This window comes from Esox lucius, chromosome 7, assembly GCF_011004845.1.
Source record: "Esox lucius isolate fEsoLuc1 chromosome 7, fEsoLuc1.pri, whole genome shotgun sequence".
In the NCBI taxonomy this organism is placed as follows: domain Eukaryota; kingdom Metazoa; phylum Chordata; class Actinopteri; order Esociformes; family Esocidae; genus Esox; species Esox lucius.
Genome location: NC_047575.1, coordinates 6,136,846 through 6,159,967, shown reverse-complemented (window position 1 = coordinate 6,159,967; position 23,122 = coordinate 6,136,846). Strand labels below are relative to the sequence as shown.

Here is a 23,122-nt window from a genome sequence, read left to right as displayed (position 1 = left end):
TCAAAATCTTTCAGCCATGATGAACACAGATTAAATTAACAGAAGGGATCTTTTCTTTTGTAAGAAAGGAGGCATTTCTTCCTTTACACAATGATAAACATGCTTGCAAATGAGAAACTGGAAATGTCAAACTGTTGTGAGAATTTTTTCACTTCTGGGTAACCAAGATTAGTCACCAAGGAGACTTAGTTCGCATGGCTAAGGAATTGTTGGCTCCTCTAACATTTTCTGAGCGCATCCAACTGCTGGTAGATGTCAGAGTTAGGGATGTTAGTAAAATAAAGTCAACAACACACGCACAAACAACTGCACACAAACTGTTTGACTGTCTGTCTGTCTGTCTGTTGTAGAGGTGCGTTTCCCAACAGAGTGTTCTGAGGAGGTTGAAAAACAGAGACAACTGTTAAAGGATGCTGCTGTCTTCCTGCTGGCAAATCAGATCCCTGCAGTGGTGAGATCTCAGCAAGACGTGCAAAAGCACAGTGTATATTGCACTACATAAACTCTATTTAACTGTGTCCATTAATGTTTGTAGCTGAGAGACTGTCTGGACCACACAGCCCTGCCCATGGACGGAATAAGCCTGACCTGGGTGCTTCACCAACGGGGTGTGAATGTACGGTACCTGGGCACACTGCTGGAGGTACTGGAAAACACAGTGGAGAGAGAGAGACTTAGTCACCTACAGGTGAGTACTCACGCACAGTACATGTACAGTACCTTTTGGTGATGCCTGCCTACTGTTGACACTGCTGACTTCCAGAGAGTGGCCGTCAGTGAAGTGATTACCAGGTGCGCCAAACACATCTTCAGAACCTATTTGCAGGTGAGAGGCTCTACACAGCAAACTGAACTTTGGAGTAGCACAGTTGATAGAGCATTGTTTTACATTGCTAGGACTGGGAGTTTGATTCCCACTGAGGAGTTTAGTACAGAATGAAACAAAGTATACAAATGTAACTCACATGTTCTGCTTGTCCAGTTTCTGTGACAGCAGTAGGCTACCTCCATAAATGTGTGTTTGTGTGTGCTTGTTCTTCTCCTAAGGCAGTGGAGCCCTCTGCTCTCTCTGCTGCGGTCAGTCACTTCCTGAACTGCTTCCTTGGCCCCTCCTCCCCCCTTTCTGACTCCGCCTCCTTCTTGCCACCCGATGAGCTGTTGACCCGCAAGAGGAGCCGGCGACGCCGTAGCCATGGAAACCGCGTCTCCATGGTGTCAGAGTCCACCTGGGCCAAGCTGACCCCCAGTGACCTCTGGTGCCTTGTCAGGACCGAGGCTCGGCAGTACTTCCAATACACTCTACACTGGTGTGTGTGTGTTTGTGCTTTGTAATGGCAATTTCTAAAGTCCAAACTATTTACGAAAATGGTAGGTAAGACAGAGGAAAACTCAAATGCACAATAATCAGTTTATTCTTGCAAGGAGAGAATACACAGGTTACAAAGTAACAATGAATAATTTCTAAAGTAAAACAGGACAAGCATCATCATTTAAAGGAGAGTAAAAAGGGGTGTGGTAATATGTGTGTCAATAAAACACATTCACATGGTAAACCTTTTCAACCTTTTAGGAGTCACAATGTCTGGACACCCAAGGATAGACCCTAAAAGTGTTATACAGATTAACTACGAGTAACTAATCCACTAGTGCCGGTCAAGGATGCTGTTCAAGGATGTTTCCCTGAGACAAACACCAGACCCCACTCTACCTACATTCCTTTACTTATCTAAACATGGGGACTCAGTCCTTTAATCAGTAAGAACACATCAGTGTAAGAAATTTCCCTGACAGCTTGTATTTGTCCTACTTCACATACAGCTCCGGAAAAATTTAGACCACGGCAAATTTAACTCTTCTGTTCCTCTCTCAAAACCTTCATTTTCATATTTTTTGGAAAGGCAAGAAAAAGGTGCAGAGGTCTCTTAATTTATTCCGGAGCTGTATGTATGTTCAGGTGCATATTACATTAAGGCCTGATCAGGGGCGACTAGTCATTAGGGGCACAGCCCCACCTGTTGTAAAAAGAAAGAACTGCAACAAAATTATGTTACTTTTATTTCTCTAAGATTACTTCCTATAATTTATTATCTATGAATATAGCATCTTCCTAAATTGCATATCATTTGTGTTAGGATTTTATTTCGTGTTCATTGGTCCCTGCCTTGCTGCTTCAGACTGCGTTCTGTCGATTCGAGTACACAGTAGTAGGACATAGGCTAAGCGTGAATGTGGGGCTAGCCCCTCTCTCACAATGCAATGTACATTGTAAGTGTGAAAATATGAATACACATGGTCAGAATGTTAGTGAGATCAATGTAGATCACACAAATTTCATGCCAAGTGGGGCTGTCAGCCAGTAGCCCCACTAAAGCGTCATTTCATATTTCAGAATTGATTGGCTGTCTGTCTGTCTGGCGCCAACATTAGTCGGCAAGAAGAGTGAGGAGGGTAGATTGTCTTAGCTAGCTTGTTAGCTTCACAAAAGCCAGATAATCTGAGAAAATGAATAAAGTGGATTTCGTACTCGAGCACCAGTTTGAAACCCTTAATTTGGAGGAGAAACTTGAAGTAAAGCGACTTGGTGCCCATCAGCCACAGGATATTGTCATCACTCAAACTGCTGGTAAAAGTAACCGCGGGTTTAACATGGAGTGGTTTTTGAAGAAAAAGTGCCTAACAATTAGCATACAAAAGAAGGCACTCTTCTGTTTTCCATGTCTTTTATTTGGTGGAGATGGTACTTGGTCGAGGATGGGTAACAAAGATTTGAAACATCTTTCTGAGAGGACTGCCAAACATGAGAGCAGCGGGTGTCATCTGGACAATGCTGTGAAATTGGGCTTACTTGGAAGGGTAAATGTCACAGCCCAAGTTAACAGTGCATACAGGCGCTCCTTTGAGCAGCATAACAAACAGGTGAAGTAAAACCGGTACATTCTCAGTCGGATCATAACATGTATTAAACTGAGTAGAAAATGTGAAACCGCACTGCGGGGGCACGACGAGTCGGTGGACACCCTGAATCTTGGATTATTCAGATGGATTTTCGTGACTATGTGTGAGGGCGATTCGAGACTTCAGAGGCACTACGACACTCAGCCCTTCTTCAAAGGGACATCTAGTACATTACAAAACAAACTGTTAGACTGTATGTATGAAGTGTACAGGGAGGAGATGGCCAAGCAAGTGGATGAGACATCATTTGTTGCAATACAGGCAGATGAGACAACTGATGTCTCCTGTAAATCCCAAATGGTGGTTGTGTTGTGATACATGTTGCCTGACAATACAGTGACAGAGAGGTTTTTGGAGTTTGTGGAAGTCAAAGATAAAACTGGACTCAGCCTCTCTAATAGCATCAAGGGTGTGCTGGAACCACTGAAGCTGGGAGAAAAGCTGATCGCTCAGACTTATGATGGTGCCTGTAATGACTGGAATTGTCCGATGGGTACAGATGCTAATGAAAGAAACATACCCACAGCTTGTTCACTGCTATGCTCACCAGCTGAACCTGACCTTGCAGCAACTTTGTTCAGCAAAGATGAGCATCCTGAAGGTGTTTTTTTGCTGATTTAACTGCTTTTGCCACCTTTTTCTCTGGCGCTCCTAAACGTGTTGCGGCACTTGCTGAGGCAACACAGAGATGCATACCAAGGCCACCCGCTGTACGATGGAACTTTAAAAGCAGAATTGTCAATGCAGTTTGGGAAAACCGTGTTGCACTGCACCTGTGTATGGAGGACATACGCACACAACCAAGATGGGATGAGGCCACCATAAATGAGGAATACGGCCTGTCAAAAAAATGCCCACCCGTTTCAAGGAGAATGTCCAGAATATGCGGAAGTAAGCCGATGAATGGGCTGCCACAGTTCACGATGGAACAGACGAGCCAGGCCAACGAGTAACCAACAAAGCAGGGGTGATGAAGGAGGCATGCGACACAGTCATCTCCCAAGTGGAGCAGAGGTTTTCACAAAGTGACCACCTGATCAAGCAGGTTGACAGCTCGCTCTTCCCACAAATTGTCCTGTCATTCCTTACATCTGAGCTTGACTGTGCAGTGAAACTATGGCCTCTAGGAAACGAGGAAAAGTTGAAGTCTGAGCTGACCACTCTGTACCGCCACACTGAGCTTCACAGTGGTAAGACGGCCCTGTCTCTGTTAAGATCCATCCATGAGAACAACCTAGGGGAGGCTTTTGCTGAGAGCGTCACTCTGCAGAAAATTATCATAACAACACCTATGATGACATCTGAGTCAGAGAGGAACTTTTCCACCTTGAAGAGGGCAAAAACCTTCACTCTCAATACCATGGGACAGCCGCGACTCAACACATTGGCCATGTTGTCCATCAAAAGCCAGCTGATTCAACAGCTACATGACTTAATTCCCAAACTAATTAAAAAGTTTGCCCAGAGGATGAACCGCCATGCCACATTTCTCTTTAAGTGAGCTCTCAGCCTTGGTGAGTGAAAGCATATTTTATCATTCTGCCTTTGTGGTGTTGGTCCGTACATTGGTCATATTTTTGTGCTGGATCGATTGATATAGATGGTGACAAGTGTCAGTGGGTCCATGGTTATCTATTAAGGTTGTTGTCATAGAATGGATCTTTATCCCTAAAAAGTTGTCTTTCCACCTTGTTGTGGCCTTCAGTGGTGTTGAGCTCATTGCTGTTCGCGTATGGCCCTGTAGGCACATTGGTTCTGAACTTTGTTTGCATTCCTAATTTAGGTTTGTAAATGTGACAGTGGTACTTTTACATGTGTGTGAGAGAGGAGAAGAGCAATTACACAAGAAAGTCTCTCTCTCTCTCTCCAGTATGTGTTCTACAACACCTGGTAGAAGCAAGCCGCTCTGTCGTTAAAAGTATTTTGTGGAGCCACGCTGTTTGTTGATGTGTTAAATAAACACAACCATATAAAAACGCCACTGGGCCTGATCATTGAAATGTGTCAATCAAAAACATTTTGCATATCCCAACTCAAGCCCATGTCTACAGGTTTTTCCCCAGTCTGGTCAGGTTAAGGATTCTAACCTGTAGATTGTAAAACGTACCTGCGCTGTGTACGTTATGTCTCTCTCTCTCTCCTTGTCCCTGTATAGTGACAGCATAGATGAGGCAGTAGAGCAATTCGGTCTACAGAAGATCTCCCTCCTGAGAGAGATGGCCGTTAAGACAGGCATCCAGGTCAAAAAGCAAGCCTTTCCACACCTCCATTCATCCCTGAATCCATCGCTTCATCTTACCCCATCTCTCTATCGATCTCTCCGTCATCAGTCCTTTTCTACATCAGTCCCTCCAGCCAACCCCCGTGTCCATCTATCTCTACATCTATCCATCCATCCACCCCATTCCTCCATCTGTCCATCCACCCCATTCCTCCATCTGTCCGTCCATCCACCCCATTCCTCCATCTGTCCGTCCCTCCACCCCATTCCTCCATCTGTCCGTCCATCCACCCCATTCCTCCATCTGTCCGTCCATCCACCCCATTCCTCCATCTGTCTGTCCCTCCACCCCATTCCTCCATCTGTCTGTCCATCCACCCCATTCCTCCATCTATCCATCCATCCACCCCATTGCTCCATCTGTCCATCCATCCACCCCATTCCTCCATCTGTCCATCCATCTAACCCTTTGATTCACCACCCTAACCGTCGTCTCCCAAGCCATCCACTCAGTCCATTATATAACGCCTTATTTTCCTGTCTTTCGACTCCCTCCATCCCTTCTCCAGGTTCAGCTGAGGGAGTATGTTTTTGAGTCCCGTCACAAGCCAGTGTTTGGGGAGGAGGATGTGGTCAACATGTTCCCGGTGGTAAAACACCTCTGCCTGACCACCTCAGATGCCACACAGCTTATACAGCACTCACAGGCTGCCATACAGCAGGGTGACTCACAAACACACACTCACCCACAAAATCACCACACGCAAACACAAGCACACATACAAATGCATGTTATGTATGCTATATTTTATCCATGCTGTGTGTGTGTGTGATCCCAGGTCTCCTGAAGGAAGGTTATGAATTGATAAGTCAGGCCCTTACCCTGTTCAGCAGTGTGTGTGGTGTCCTGCACCAGGACGTGTGTGTGTGTCTGCGTCTACTGGGAAGACTCTGCTACATCATGGGGGACTACAGGGAGGTAGACACATTTTCTCATATGAACTTATATAGGTTCTCAGTCCAGGTTCTTATATATACTTTGTGTGTGTCTGTGTGTTTTCCAAAGGCTCTAAGTCACCAAGAGAAGGCAGTGTTGCTCAGTGAGAGAGTGTTGGGGATTGAGCACCATCAAACCATTGAGGAATATGTGAGTCATTTTATGAGTTCTATTTCCCCATTGGGGCGATGGTGTTACTGGTGATTTATGTGGCAATCCTCCCTCCCTCACTTTGTGTCAGACTCACCTTTCTCTGTACTGCTTCGCTGGTGGTCAGCCAACCACGTCTCTGCATCTGCTGTACAGAGCTCGCTACCTCACACTCCTGGTCAACGGGGAGGACCACCCGCAAGTGGCGCTGCTGGACGTGAGTCAAGTCAAACACCATCTGTCTGCTTAGAGGACTGAAAGGGCTTCCAGCTTTTCCTCTGTTCATTTCCTAATTTCAGTGTTGAATATACAGTGGGTATAGAAAAGAATCACCCACCTTTAAAATAATCACATTTTGTTGCTTTGCAGCCGGAAATGAAGACAGACACAGTTTTTGTTTCTTTCAGCTGTATTTACTCAGTGCAACTTATAACATCCAAGTGAAAGATATAACACCGACAGGTCAGAAAAAAACAATCACTGAGTTGGAAAAAGGATCACCTCCTTGTGTCAGTATTTGAACCACCTTTTGCTTTAATTACAGCCTTTAGTCTGTTTGGATATGTCTCCACTAACTTTGCACATCTAGACGTTGCAATATTTGACCACTCTTCTTTGCAGAACTGCTCAAGTTCAGTTCAATTTGATGCTGACCGTTTGTGGACTGCTGTGATCTAGTCATTCCACAGATTTTCAATGGGGTTTAAGTCCGGGCTCTGACTAGGCCATGCAAGGACATTCACCTTTTTCTCCTTCAACCACAGTGTGGTCAGTTTTGCTGTGTGCTTTGGGTCATTGTCATGTTGGAAGGTAAATCTTCTTCCCATTGACAACTTTCTGACAGAGAACAGCAGATTGTCCTCAAGAATTTGACAGTATTTTGTCCCATCCATTTTCCCTTCTATCCTGACAAGTGCTCCAATCCCTGCTGCATAGAAACAACCCCATAACATGATATTAGCACCACCATGTTTTACTGTAGGAATGGTGTTATTTGGATGGTGAGCTGTGTTGGATTTTCGCCAGACATACCGTTTCCTGTTTAGGCCAAATAATTACACTTTAGTCTCAACTGACCATAACACCTTTTTCCACGTGGCCTTAGAATCTTCAAGCTGCGTTTTGGCAAAGCTCAGTCGTGACTGCATGTGGCCTTTCTTGAGGAGTGCCTTTTTTCTTGCAACCCTCCCATACAAGCCACATTTGTGGAGAATTTGTGATATTGTTGTCACATGCACACAATGACCACTCTTTTTCATGAATTCCTGCAACTGCTTCAGAGTTGCTGTAGGCCTCTTGGTCACCTCTCTGGCCAGTTTCCTCCTGGCTCTTTCATCCAGTTTGGAGCAACGTCTTGACCCAGGGAGGGTCTGTGTTGTACCAAATACCTTCCACTTCTTAATAATAGACTTCACTGTGCTTCTAGGCACTGATAAAGCCTTTGAATTATTTTTTTATCCATCTCCTGACTTGTGCCTGTGCACAACTTTTGACAATGCTTTGCCACGTTGATTGTTTTCTTCAGTTGCATTACCAAGGACTGAAATGCTTCAGGAAAAGCTTGTTTCATGCTGGGCTAATCAAAATGACCACAGGTGATCACAGTTGAAAGTCAATTGGCTTTGTGTGCTATTGAGAAGGTGATAAATTACATATTTTTTAGGAGGGGGGTGAAACTTTTTTTTATTTCTTTTTTTTTGGTATTATAGTTGGTATTATATCTTTCACTTGGATGTTTTTGTCCGTTTTCATTTCAGGCTGCAAAGCAACAACATTTTATTATTTTAAAGGGTGGTGATTCTTTTCTATACCCACTGTAGATGTCAGTGTTGAATACAGGTGTCAGTGTTGAATATAGGTGTCAGTGTTGAATATAGGTGTTGAATATAGCCAACAGTGTTGAATATAAGCATCAGTGTTAAATATAGGTGTTAGTAGGGAATATAAACATCAGTGTTGAATATAGACATCAGTGTTGAATATAGACATCAGTGTTGAATTTATGGTGTCAGTGATGAATATAGACATCAGTGTTGAATATAGACATCAGTGTTGAATATAGACATCAGTGTTGAATATAGGTGTCAGTGTTGAATATAGACATCAGTGTTGAATGTTGGTGTTAGTGGGGAATACATGCATCAGGGTGGATCAGTGGGGATATATATTGTGATAAGCAATATAGGCATTTGTGTTTTATATAGGTGTAACATGTGAGGGCAAGTGAGCACAACAGCAAAAAAAGGAATCCATGAAAATGAATAGCAAAATTAAGGAATCTTTATTTATAGTAAAAGGCTACCAAACATACGAAACACATAGCTGACAGCAAACAACAATCCCCAGTGCATACACACAAGTGAAGAACTGAATTAGTGTCCTTGGTGATTAGTAACAAGGACCAGGTGTGCTGGAGTGGGGGGCGTACAGTTCAGGACGACTGCCGGTGTTTCAGGCTGGTGGTTAGTACACCCGCCAGGCGGAGTGCCGGAGGGGAGGCTCCAGAGTGGTGATGTTACAAATGGAGTTCATAAGGAATACAGGTGTTAGTGGGGCAATATACAGTGCAGTCCATAAGAATTTGGACAGTGACACGCATTTTGTTGTTTTGGTTCTGTACTCCAGCACTTTAGGTTTGAAATACAATGGGGGGTTAAAGTATTGATTGTCAACTTTAACATGGGGTTATTTTCATTCATAACAGAAGGATTCAACAGCACAATATATTTTCATTTCCCTGACACCCTTATAGAGAGCGTTGTGAGTGCATACATTTATTTGAACTGGCTAGTCTAGTCTTGATTCTAGGCTTTGCCTTCTGAATCTGTTACTAGGACCAAAGAAGTGTCAATGCAAGTCAAGCTAGGCATCATGATGCAGATAAATCAGTATAAATCAAACAGAGATGTACAGTGGGGAGAACAAGTATTTGATATACTGCTGATTTTGCAGGTTTTCCTACTTACAAAGCATGTAGAGGTCTGTAATGTTTATCATAGGTACACTTCAACTGTGAGAGACAGAATCAAAAATCCAGAAAATCACATTGTATGATTTTTTAATAATTAATTTTCATTTTATTGCATGACATAAGTATTTGATCACCTACCAACCAGTAAGAATTACGGCTCTCACAGACCTGTTAGTTTTTCTTTAAGAAGCCCTCCTGTTCTCCACTCATTACCTTTATTAACTGCACCTGTTTGAACTCGTTACCTGTATAAAAGACACCTGTCCACACACACTCAATCAAACAGACTCCGACCTCTCTACAATGGCCAAGACCAGAGAGCTGTGTAAGGAAAATTGTAGACCTGCACAAGGCTGGGACGGGCAACAGGACAATAGGCAAGCAGCTTGGTGAGAAGGCAACAACTGTTGGCACAATTATTAGAAAATGGAAGAAGTTCAAGATGATGGTCAATCTCCCTCGGTCTGGGGCTCCACGCAAGATCTCACCTGGTGGGGCATCAATGATCATGAGGAAGGTGAGGGATCAGCCCAGAACTACATGGCAGGACCTGGTCAATGACCTGAAGAGAGCTGGGACCACAGTCTCAAAGAAAACCATTAGTAACACATTACGCTGTCATGGATTAAAATTCTGTAGCGCACGCAAGGTCCACCTGCTCAAGCCAGTGCATGTCCTAGCTTTTTGGTGTAAACTCCACTCGCTGTGTTTGGAGGAAGAAGAAGGATGTGTACAACATCCAGAACACCATCCCAACCATGAAGCATGGAGGTGGAAACATCATTCTTTGGGGATGCTTTTCTGCAAAGGGGACAGGACGACTGCACCGTATTGAGGGGAGGATGGATGGGGCCATGTATCGCGAGATCTTTGTAAACAACCTCCTTCCCTCAGTAAGAGCATTGAAGATGGGTCGTGGCTGTGTCTTCCAGCATGACAACGACCCGAAACACACAGCCAGGTCAACTAAGGAGTTGCTCCGTAAGAAGCATCTCAAGGTCCTGGAGTAGCTAAGCCAGTCTCCCGACCTGAACCCAATAGAAAATCTTTGGAGGGAGCTGAAAGTCTGTATTGCCCAGCGACAGCCCCGAAACCTGAAGGATCTGGAGAAGGTCTGTATGGAGGAGTGGGCCAAAATCCCACCTGCAGTGTGTGCAAACCTGGTCAAGAACTACAGGAAATGTATGATCTCTGTAATTGCAAACAAAGGTTTCTGTACCAAATATTAAGTTCTGCTTTTCTGATGCATCAAATACTTATGTCATACAATAAAATGCAAATGAATTACTTAAAAATCATACAATGTGATTTCCAGGATTTTTGTTTTGGATTCCGTCACTCACAATTGAGTTGGGTCTTCCAGCATGACATTTGAAAATTCATACTTCTACATCTTTGTACGTGGGAAAACCTGCAAAATCGGCAGTGTATCAAATAATTGTTCTCCCCACTATAGCTGAAACATTGGGCATGCCATAATCATCCGTTTGGTACATTATCACCATGACATCGTTAGGCCTGGGTGTCCACGGCTATAGGCCCGGGTCTTTTATGAATAGCCAGGTGGGAGGTGGGCTAAGCCCTTTATGTATTGTGATCCTAGATATACCTCTGCATTAACAAGAAAGAAAACAATGGTTAGCTCATCAGTGGCAATGACCTGTTAGACCAAGGAATCTCAAATGGATGACTAAAGAACACTCTCTATAATTAAGAAGAAAGCAACACAGAACTATCTTACAGATGAAGAACCCGCTACAGGAAGTAGCTGTGGATGTTTTAGCCATTGCCATTTGCAGTGGACTTCACCAGCCAAAGTACATATGCTGGCTGCATGTGAAAAAAACACCAGTTAGCATCAAAAACAGGACAGCCTAATAAATGCCAAAAAAGGTCTTGCGGACAGTTGAGACAAATATTATAATGAACCAATGTGTTTGCCAAACGAAAAGGAAAGTGAAAGAACAAAAGGATTTGGCATACCAACATATCTATGAAATAAGGTGAAAGAGGAGTTATACTTAGAGCATATATGGCTGCCACAGGATCTGGCTTGATTGTCTCCACAGATGATGTAAATGCTGACAGCAGCAGTAGAACAAATTGTGAAGTGTACAAAAACATATTGTCTGTTCAGATACAACCAAATGCCTCAAAACTCATTAGACAGCACTTAATCTTGCGAATGCTTAAAAACAATCAAGTACTAAATACGATGACAGAACCAATTATGTTAATATGTCCCATTATATTGGCCCCCCAAAATGGGCCGCATAAAAAGGGCTGTAATTCCTACAACATTCAAGGTTTATGGATAAAAAAATAAAAATGTAACCTATACCGACTGCATTTTACAGAGCCAAAACAAAAAAAAACTTGTCAGTAGGGAATATTGGGTTCAGAATTGTAGCAGTTTATTTACTGTGCATGTTAATTAACTTTGAATTGGCAAAATAAATAAAAGTTTACAGACTGAATATTGAGCAGTTCCTGTTTTGTTCGGTTCCTGTAGTGCATGTTGGGTCTGGTGCTCTATGGACTGCTGGATTATGACCTTTCTCTGAAGTTCCTGCTTAATGCCCTCACCTTATCCTCCAAATACCATGGCCCTGCATCCCTTAAATGCGCACACAGGTGAGCTGAAACCCTCAGACAGACACACAGGTGAGCTGAAACCCTCAGACAGACACACAGGTGAGCTGAAACCCTCAGACAGACACACAGGTGAGCTGAAACCCTCAGACAGATACACATGTGAGCTGAAACCCTCAGACAGACACACAGGTGAGCTGAAACCCTCAGACAGACACACAGGTGAGCTGAAACCCTCAGACAGACACACAGGTGAGCTGAAACCCTCAGACAGACACACAGGTGAGCTGAAACCCTCAGACAGACACACAGGTGAGCTGAAACTCTCAGACAGACACACAGGTGAGCTGAAACTCTCAGACGGACACACAGGTGAGCTGAAACCCTCAGACAGACACACAGGTGAGCTGAAACCCTCAGACAGACACACAGGTGAGCTGAAACCCTCAGACAGACACACAGGTGAGCTGAAACCCTCAGACAGACACACAGGTGAGCTGAAACCCTCAGACAGACACACAGGTGAGCTGAAACCCTCAGACAGACACACAGGTGAGCTGAAACCCTCAGACAGACACACAGGTGAGCTGAAACCCTCAGACAGACACACAGGTGAGCTGAAACTCTCAGACAGACACACAGGTGAGCTGAAACCCTCAGACAGACACACAGGTGAGCTGAAACCCTCAGACAGACACACAGGTGAGCTGAAACCCTCAGACAGACACACAGGTGAGCTGAAACTCTCAGACAGACACACAGGTGAGCTGAAACCCTCAGATAGACACACAGGTGAGCTGAAACCCTCAGACAGACACGTGATTTACACGCACAACGACACATACTTTCCATCAACCAGATTTGGTGCAATATGAAAAATAACCTTCCACCGCCACCTCCCTCTCTCCCTCTCTCTGTTTCTCTTTCCATGCCTCCTCATCAGTAATCACCTGTTGGCCTTGGTGTACGAGAGGAAGGGAGAGTTCCGTTCAGCTCTACAGCACGAGAAGCAGGCCTACTCCATATACAGGGACCAGGTTGGTGTTGGGTGAAACTGTTCCCTTACGTCTGTGATACTACGGGAATTATCACAGCAGTGTGGACATCCATTATTAAGGTGGGGTTTCTTCATGCTCTGTTGGGCTTAACCCAGATTCAGTGTACATTGTCACGTGTTGTAAACGCAGGTGGGGCAGAACCATGAGAGTGCCAGGGAGAGCTCAGAGTACCTGAAGAGTCTGACCCAGCAAGCTGTGACCCTGCAGAGAGCTCTGAACCGCATATATGGCGTCGGCGGTTCCAGCGCCTCCCTCACGCCACTCACAGCACACTTATGTCAGGTACCACAGCTGGCTACCACCACTAACTTGCAGAGACCGGTCATGTTTACTTTGGTGGAGGGGACAGGAGAGGACATTCAGCGACTTAAATAAAAGTTTGTCGAACAGAGGTCCAAAAGGACGGTGTTGTGAGTAGCCATGGTCGTGTGGTAACCCTTCTCTACCCTACATCACTATAGTATGTTTCGTCTTCATCTGTCTTGCCGTGATTCCCACTGTCAATAAAACTAAAGTAAGGAAAGGGCATGTTCGCTGTCCTCTAAAACAAAAATAGTCCACGTTTATGCAAATTCGACAATAACTGATCAGGGAAGGTACTGCTCTGCCATTTATTTTTCATTGACACCGTGCTGGATTGGCTGACAGTGAACAATCATTATTGGATTGATGTACACTACAGTTCAAAAGTTTGGGGTCACATAGAAATGTACTTGTTTTTTGAAAGAAAAGGTTTTTTTTTGTCCCTTAAAATAATATCAAATTGATCAGAAATACAGTGTAGACATTGTTAATGTTATAAATGACTATTGTAGCTGGAAACGGCTGATTGTTTATGGATTATCTACATAGACGTACAGAGGCCCATTATCAGCAACCATCAGTCCTGTGTTCCAATAGCACGTTGTGTTTCCTAATCCAAGTTTATCATTTTAAAAGGCTAATTGATCATTAGAAAACCATTTTGCGATTATGTTAGCACTGCTGAGAACTGCTGAGAACAGCATCAACGTTTGTGGGTTTGAATACAGGCTCAAAATGAACAGAAAAGAAGAACTTTCTTCCGAAACTCATCAGTTTATTCTTGTTCTGAAGGCTTTTCCAGCGAGGTGTTCAATGTGAAATACTCCCTTCACAGAACAGCGCAAACTTTACAATTAGGGTTGCTGGCCTTCTAAAAGACTGGCCAATGAAAAGAAGATGGGCAAAAGAACACAGACACTGGACAGAGGAAGAACTCTGCCTGGAAGGCCAGCATCCTGGAGTCACGTTTTCATTGTTGATGTTGAGACGGATGTTTTGCGGGTGCTATTTGATGAAGCTGCCAGTTGAGGACCTGTGAGGCATCTGTTTCTCAAACTATACACTCTGTTTTGTGCTCTTGTTTAGTCGTGCACTGGGGCCTCCCACTCTTTCTATTCTGGTTAAATCCAGTTTCGGCTGTTCTGTTCACCTACCTCATAAGCTAGCTCGATCACTTCCTTAAGCCAATGAGCCAGCCATTGTTTAGAGGATGCCTTACCCAGTGGTGAAATGCCGTAGCACACAAACAGCTGAGTTGCCACTCATCTCTTCGCAGTGCACACCACGTAGTGTGACAAAGACGCTCCTCCCTTTCTCCCCCAAAGGGAGAAGTAGAGAAAGCCCACAATTCCACTTTCTGCTGCAAATCAAAGACAATGACACTTAATAGCCCCTGACAGAGGCTCCAATGCTGCTGTCATTGGCCAAAAGAGCAGCACGATTGTCTGAGCAGCTGCCCTCTCATTGGCTGATACATTCAAATTCTCAGGCTGGTTGCCCAAGTACAGCAAAGGGTAAACCAATATGAGAAGAGCTATGGGGCAGAGCTCCATGAAATAGAACATGATGTTTCCATTTGTATGAAAGACAAAGAAAGCCTGTGTGGCAGTTTTATCATATTCCTGGTATCTCTTCTTAACAAAAACAAGTTTATTCCTAGTTTGAATAGGCTTTATGCCACTGCCTCCAGTGTATATACAGTGGGGAGAACAAGTATTTGATACACTGCCGATTTAGTATGTTTTCCCAATTACAAAGCATGTAGAAGTCTGTAATTTTTATAGGTACTATTCAACTGTGAGTGATGGAATCTAAAACAAAAATCCAGGAAATCACATTGTATGATTTTTTATTAATTAATTTGCATTTTATTGCATGAAATAAGTATTTGATACATCAGAAAAGCAGAACTTAATATTTGGTACAGAAACTTTTGTTTGCAATTACAGAGATCATACGTTTCCTGTAGTTCTTGACCAGGTTTGCACAGGTTTGACCAGGGATTTTGGCCCACTCCTCCATACAGACCATCTCCAGATCCTTCAGGTTTCGGAGCTGTCGCTGAGCAATACGGACTTTCAGCTCCCTCCAAAGATTTTCTATTGGGTTCAGGTCGGGAGACTGGCTAGGCCACTCCAGGACCTTTAGATGCTTCTTACGGAGCCACTCCTTAGTTGCCCTGGCTGTGTGTTTCGGGTCGTTGTCATGCTGGAAGACCCAGCCACGACCCATCTTCAATGCTCTTACTGAGGGAAGGAGGTTGTTGGCCAAGATCTCACGATACATGGCCCCATCCATCCTCCCCTCAATACGGTGCAGTCGTCCTGTCCCCTTTGCAGAAAAGCATCCCCAAAGAACTATGTTTCCACCTCCATGCTTCACGGATGGGATGGTGTTCTTGGGGTTGTACTCATCCTTCTTCTTCCTCCAAACATGGAGAGTGGAGTTTAGACCAAAAAGCTCTATTTTTGTCTCATCAGACCACATGACCTTCTCCCATTCCTCCTCTGGATCATCCAGATGGTCATTGGCAAACTTCAGACGGGCCTTGATATGCACTGGTTAGAGCAGGGGGACCTTGCGTGCGCTGCAAGTAGTTCTGGGCTGATCCCTCACCTTCCTCATGATCATTGATGCCCCACGAGGTGAGATCTTGCATGGAGCCCCAGACCGAGGGAGATTGACCGTCATCTTGAAAAATCTTCCATTTTCTAATAATTGCGCCAACAGTTGTTGCCTTCTCACCAAGCTGCTTGCCTATTGTCCTATAGCCCATCCCAGCCTTGTGCAGGTCTTACATTTTATCTCTGATGTCCTTACACAGCTCTCTGGTCTTGGCCATTGTGGAGAGGTTGGAGTCTGTTTGATTAAGTATGTGTGGACAGGTGATGAAATACTTACAGTGGGGCAAAAAAGTATTTAGTCAGCCACCAATTGTTCACTTTCTCCCACTTAAAAAGATGAGAGAGGCCTGCAGTTTTCATCATAGGTACACTTCAACTATGAAAGACAAAATGAGAAAACAATCACATTGTAGGATTTTTTATGAATTTATTGGTAAATTATGGTGGAAAATATATATTTGGTCAATAACAAAAGTTAATCTCAATACTTTGTTATATACCCTTTGTTGGCAATGACGGAGGTCAAACATTTCCTGTAAGTCTTCACAAGGTTTTCACACACTGTTCCTGGTATTTTGGCCCATTCCTCCATGCAGATCTCCTCTAGAGCAGTGATGTTTTGGGTCTGTCGCTGGGCAACACAGACTTTCAACTCCCTCCAAAGATTTTCTATGGGGTTGAGATCTGGTGACTGGCTAGGCCACTCCAGGACCTTGAAATGCTTCTTACGAAGCCACTCCTTCGTTGCCCGGGCGGTGTGTTTGGGATCATTGTCCTGCTAAAAGACCTAGCCACATTTCATCTTCAATGCCCTTGCTGATGGAAGGAGGTTTTCACTCAAAATCTCACGATACATGGCCCCATTCAATCTTTACTTTACACAGATCAGTCGTCCTGGTCCCTTTGCAGAAAAACAGCCCCAAAGCATGATGCTTCACAGTAGGTATGGTGTTCTTTGGATGCAACTCAGCATTCTTTCTCCTCCAAACACGACAAGTTGAGTTTTTACCAAAAAGTTATATTTTGGTTTTATCTGACCATATGACATTCTCCCAATCCTCTTCTGGACCATCCAAATGCTCTCTAGCAAACCTCAGACAGGCCTGGACATGTACTGGCTTAAGTAGGGGGACACGCCTGGCACTGCAGGATTTGAGTCCCTGGCGGCGTAGTGTGTTACTGATGGTAGCCTTTCTTACTTTGGTCCCAGCTCTCTGCAGGTCATTCACTAGGTCCCCCTGTGTGGTTCTGGGATTTTTTTGTGATCATTTTGACCCCACGGGGTGAGATCTTGTGTGGAGCCCCGGATCGAGGGAGATTATCAGTGGTCTTGTATGTCTTCCATTTTCTTATAATTGCTCCCACAGTTGATTTCTTCACACCAAGCTGCTTACCTATTGCAGATTCAGTCTTCCCAGCCTGGTGCAGGTCTACAATTTTGTTTCTGGTGTCCTTTGACAGCTCTTTGGTCTTGGCCATAGTGGAGTTTGGAGTGTGACTGTTTGAGGTCGTGGACAGGTGTCTTTTATACTGATAACAAGTTCAAACAGGTGCCATTAATACAGGTAACGAGTGCAGGACTAAGGAGCCTCTTAAAGAAGAAGTTACAGATCTGTGAGAGCCAGAAATGTTGCTTGTTTGTAGGTGACCAAATACTTATTTTCCTGAGGAATTAACCAATAAATTCATTAAAAATCCTACAATGTGATTGTCTGGATAGTTTTTTCCCATTTTGTCTCTCATAGTTGAAGTGTACATATGATGAAAATTACAGGTCTCTCTCATCTTTTTAAGTGGGAGAACTTGCACAATTGGTGGCTGACTAAATACTTTTTTGCCCCACAGTATGTCATGCAATAAAATGCTAATTAATTCATTTAAAATCATACAATGTTATTTTCTGGATTTTAGATTCCGTCTCTCACAGTTAAAGTGTACCTATGATAAAAATTACAGACCTCTACATGCTTTGTAAGTAGGAAAACCTTTAAAATCGGCAGTGTATCAAATACTTGTTCTCCCCACTGTAAACTGCTTCCTCATTCAGAACTTTTTGATCAAATAAAGCATAAAATGCCTTTAAAGGAGCTCTATGCAACTTAAAGCCACCTACTGGCAGTGCGTTGTATATCGGTTCTATTACTCCAATAGGAACTGACACTCTCATTACCAGCATACTGACCGGTCTGAAGCAGTGTCACCTCCAACCATCGATGCTGGAACAATGAACACAGACTTTAGTTTCAATTTAGGTTAATGTTGATGGGTCCTTTTCATAACGACAGAAAACAAAGTAAACGGCTAAACCAATCCAAACGTCATCTGTACTAACTATTGTGTTAGATGCATTGCCATATTTCAGAGATTCATTGATGGCTATGTAGGGAATATAAAATCATGATTGTGCTAGCTAGCGCTAGCTGGAACAAAAACATTTTACAGAAAGCACCAGGTTTTAACACTATTTTTCAGCAGGAAATGGAGTTAAAGAGTATCTGCTTGGACACAACTTAGCTCGTTAGCTTATTGTCTCGACCAAAGACTTTAGAGAAACCTTTCTAAAATGTATCTTCGCTCATACAAATAGAATAAACAAGAACATTGAATGATTTTCTACATAGTATAATTGTTTTTCTGTCATCATCAATCTTATAACTTACATATAGATTTCCTTGACTATATAGCCAACTAGCTAAATGAGGTGATGTAAAGTACTTATCAAGTAGAAACATCATCACTGTTCATACAAACTTCAGCTTCAAATGCTAAATGGACCCTTGCTTGTCTTATGTTCGCTTTGCTTCCATATATTTTCATTTCTGGAGCGTTCTGTGTAGGCTACATGAACCCAAATAAAGCTTGTCATTGGTCTCCACCTCACACACCTTCAAGGAAGTACACACCTACAAATGTCCCGGCCTTTTTTTTTTTTTTATTGCAACCATGGCACTGGGGATAGTGTCAGTCCCGACACTCTGCCAGAGACTGTTTCTTAACTTTAACAGTAAGGCCTATTATTGGATATTTTAAATGGAAAATGCTGCAAAGGGCACCTTTAAAAAAAAATAGATATACAAATACAATACAACCAGAAGTGTAAATGTGACTGAGGAGTAAGATTCACACATCTGTATATGCTTTAAAGGCATAAGGAAGCTGCACCCACAAAGTGAGAACTCATCAAAGGTACCTGGTGAAATGTAAGGTACTACTAGTAAAAGGAAAACAGACGCACTGTGGCTGTAGAATGGCAGGGGTGTCAATGAAAATGTGCTGTCAGTCAACTCACAGTACATTGTAAAATTATTTTTAAAAACTATTGCAAAACAAAATGTTGTGTGATTGGGGTACCGATGGAAAATATGCTGTTCTTTTTTCTGCCTAGTTCCCTGCTCCCAGCATACCCATGATTCTTCAGCAGCTCAACCTAACCTGTGGGATCATCCTGGTACCTCTCAGGTAAATAAAAACACACTCTCGTAGGAATCTTAATCCCAATCCTAAATCAAATTTAGTGTACAGGCTGAAACTGGAGTGAAGCATGGATCTAAGTGCGCATAATTTTGATATAACGTGAAGTAGATTTAAAAACATTTCAGTTTTACTCCAATTCCATTAAACAATAACGTAAACATAAGTTGTATCACTTGAATATGCCTGTTGAAAGGGTTACGCCACAGTAAGAACACTCTTTTTCTAAGGGGTGTAATTGTAAAACATTCTGACTGTATAGTCTAGCCTTTTTCATTTAATTTGATTTAATCCTATCTATCTCAATTTTCTATTTCATTTTGGTTAAATCTTCCTAAATGTCCAATATACATACATTCTAGCCTACAGGCTGTGTTGATTCCTGCAGGCTATGTGTTTTTGCAGCCGATAGCGTGTCATAAATTCATCACAATTAGGCTATAACCCTACTTTGAAATAATTGTTTAAATAACATTGCTTGGCTTCTTCAGGCTACATGCTCTGGAATTTTGATTTTGTCTAAACAAACACATGCATTGAGTGAATTTCGATTTTTTTTTCTTGGATAAAGGAAAGTGGGCATACCCAGGATTAACAATGCAAGCGGCCTCATGTGAGTGCGAACAGGCTTGCAAGCAAGCATGTTAGATAGTGCTAGTTATGAGAAGCCAATATAGTAAGCAGTTCTTACCTTTGATTGGACAATTACACAGCAACAATGCTTTGCATTTGCATGATGTTCAGCGTGGCTGTTTCTCTCTGTCTCTGCCTTCTACCTCGTATCCAATCCTCACCCCTCTCCCTCTTTCCTCCCCCTCTTCCACCTCCAGCACCAAGGACCTTGAGGATCTGAAGGCTCAGATACAGGGGAGGGGCCAGGCTCAGATTCAAGAACTGGAGAACCAGCTACTAGGACATAAGGACACAACACCGATAGAGTAACAGATAACAACAATCTTTTATTCTCTGGAGGTTTTACCACTGATTCAACATGTGGACCTCTGTAAAGATGTATTAGTAAATCACGGACACGTAAGACCTTATATTTGTCAGACTAAAATTTGGATAATAGGTCAGCAAAGAGTGAAACAGACGTCATGTGTCCTTTTACCATTGATGAATTAAAAAAAAAATAATACTGAATAAGGACCTTACTGATTCAACATGAACTGCAGCCTTGTAGTGCAGCTGAGCCGTATCCAACTGTGACTATAGAGACACCTGGGGTGTGTCCCAATGCGTTTAGTGTTTCCTTTCCTTATTACCTTGTGTCTTTGATTCCTAACATCTTACCTCTGATCTGAAAGCACTCTGAAAGAATTAGATTTAGTTAAGACTGTATGAATGAATGTTGATCAAAATAAGAAGGCATGCCTCATGAACACATAACAAGGAAATGTTTAACAAGATAAAGCTGAAAAGACACTCTTCAATCTCTGAACTATAACAGGCATGATTACATCTTGATACACATGTATTTAGTTTTACCAAGAAGCCCGAAAACAAAACTGATCCCTTGTGATGAAAAACCAACACACACAAAGGGCTTATGCATAAATACATTAAAAGGCTGACTTTGGTCAAAAAATGCAAAGAAACAGTCTGCATACCATGTCATTAAACTAAAATCTGCCAAGATGACTTTCATTGTGAGGTTTTGTATATCCTTTTAATAAAACAAATAAAAAAGGAATGCATTCTCCAGAGTGCAATTAATTAAGGCAAACCATAAACCCCAGACAGTGCCCCCCAAACCCCAGACAGTGCATGCCAATTTGATCAGACTCCATGGAACCCTGGGCTAATACGTGAACAGTATTCAAACCCTGGTCTTGCAATGACAAAACTAACTGTGAGGCAGTGACTTACCAGTGAGCCATTCAGGGCACTAAATATACATTTTCTTTAATGATTTTTTTTTACAATCTGTTCAGAAATAAGTTAATTTACCTTTCTTTGGGGCAATGCCTGTTTGCAGAGCTGAAGGAAAATAAAATTAGAAGACTATATTATGAAAATAAAATGTTTTCCATGAGTAACATTGGACTCATTGCAACCATTTTCAAGCCTTAACACCTACTTGTTTCTTGACTTCAGTATAAACTGATCCTGCGATACCGCATACAACCACTAGGAGGCATTCGTTTCATGCATTTCTATTTACTTTCCTTGTTTTTGAGAGAATGTACAATAGGATAAGCATTTTGTGAGAAATAAATAGCAAAATCGATTTGCATAACCTGTACATAAGTATTTGTATTAGTATATAATTTTAACCAGCAAGTATTTAGGCAAAAAAAAAAAAAGCCTCAGATATCACCATTATAGGTCAACTTGGAAACCAGTTAAAGGTGAAGTCCTCAATTAATAGTTAGGTGTTGTAAAAGTAGGGCTGTCAAGGCAAAAAGTGTTTTCAAAAACTGTGTACTATGTCATCTGTGTGCCAATTTATGTCCCATGTCTTCAAAACCACTGGCATTCAGATGTGGAATTACATAGCTAAGTTAAGTATGAAATAGTTTATTCTTATTAATGACCTACACATTAGACATCAAACCCAAAATGGATGGTTTGAACAATTATATAAATATTTGCCCCAGAATGCTTCTCAGAAAAAGTCCCAGAATGCATGTTTTGCGATTGGGTTGAGTAGTGACTAGTGTGGGTGGACTATATTGTTTCTTATAAAAAATTGATTTCAGCACCCAAAGAATAGCCTGCATTTTGAATACCCAGCATTTCCAAATGTTGTGTTTTTTGTATAAAAGTTGTCGTGTTTGTGTGCTGAAATCTTTTTGATAAGAACTCAAAGGAACATTATAAGATGGTCGTCTCTAGAGTCAGGTAAATTGATATGTACCATTTCTGTTTTGAGTGCAGTTTAGAGAATGTTCAAAACCACATATAATTGGCATAACTTGACCACCAAGTAGAAATGTAAAAAGTTATTTAGCATTTTGGTTAACTGTGATTTTGCCTCAATAACTCATGTTGAGAACAACTTCTCTAGTTTTAAACAGTAGGGTGAATTTGGGTAATCTGGGAAATGTTTTGCAATTTTGAATTATTTTATTTATTCCAATATCTGTCTAACACATTAGATCAACACATTATACCTTTATGAAATCCCTAAGAGGTTTTCTAACGACACCAGAGGAAATAATGTAGATATTATACCCAGAGGAGACATGTCACAGCTATTAGTGTCCTTTGTACCCAACAAAAATAATGTGCCTGAATTTGAGAATTTGGGACAGGTCACTTTGTAATCTGGGACACTTTTATGAGGCTTTTTAAAAAGCCTAAATCTCTTCATGTAAACCAAGATCAATATCCCTAATTTGTAAAAATAAAAAAAAATTAAAAGATGACAAGGATAGGAAGCTATCATAGTAGATAATATCATAGTATTCATAGAAATTGCTTTAATTCATAAACAAAGTTATTTTTTCATAAAGATACTCAGTAATATTTTTTTTTGTTGTTGCTTGAATTGATCACAAACATTATTTGACAACTAGCAACATTTATACCCTTAACATTAATCTTGTCAGAATTCTATGTCACTGACCTTTTCATGCAATTTCTGATTTAACATTAACCCTGTCCCAGCTGTTATGCTATGTAATAAAGCTATGTAAACTGTTATTGCACCTCTTATCTGGTAGGTTTGAGCAATTGCTAGCCAGGCTGAAGATTACACTGCCAAAGCTATTTCATTTCATGGCACAAAAACATTGGTTTTTCTTTCATTTGTGAAAGACATTGATACAATAACTA

General features: G+C 42.1%; 1 protein-coding gene across 1 annotated transcript in view; it reads left to right on the top strand.

Annotated features, from left to right (window-relative positions):
* LOC105027531 (clustered mitochondria protein homolog) overlaps positions 1 to 21,502 on the top strand; it is a 36,031-nt gene extending 14,529 nt beyond the window's left edge. Inside the window, 15 exon segments of the mRNA XM_029120677.2 lie at positions 351 to 451; positions 536 to 688; positions 764 to 826; positions 1,048 to 1,307; positions 5,111 to 5,195; positions 5,746 to 5,899; positions 6,016 to 6,155; positions 6,243 to 6,323; positions 6,415 to 6,540; positions 11,807 to 11,928; positions 12,830 to 12,923; positions 13,074 to 13,226; positions 19,257 to 19,330; positions 19,914 to 19,955; positions 20,173 to 21,502. Of these exon segments, the coding sequence (XP_028976510.2) occupies positions 351 to 451; positions 536 to 688; positions 764 to 826; positions 1,048 to 1,307; positions 5,111 to 5,195; positions 5,746 to 5,899; positions 6,016 to 6,155; positions 6,243 to 6,323; positions 6,415 to 6,540; positions 11,807 to 11,928; positions 12,830 to 12,923; positions 13,074 to 13,226; positions 19,257 to 19,330; positions 19,914 to 19,955; positions 20,173 to 20,284 (1,760 nt within the window). The 3' untranslated portion in view covers positions 20,285 to 21,502.
* Positions 21,503 to 23,122: the final 1,620 nt, after the last annotated feature.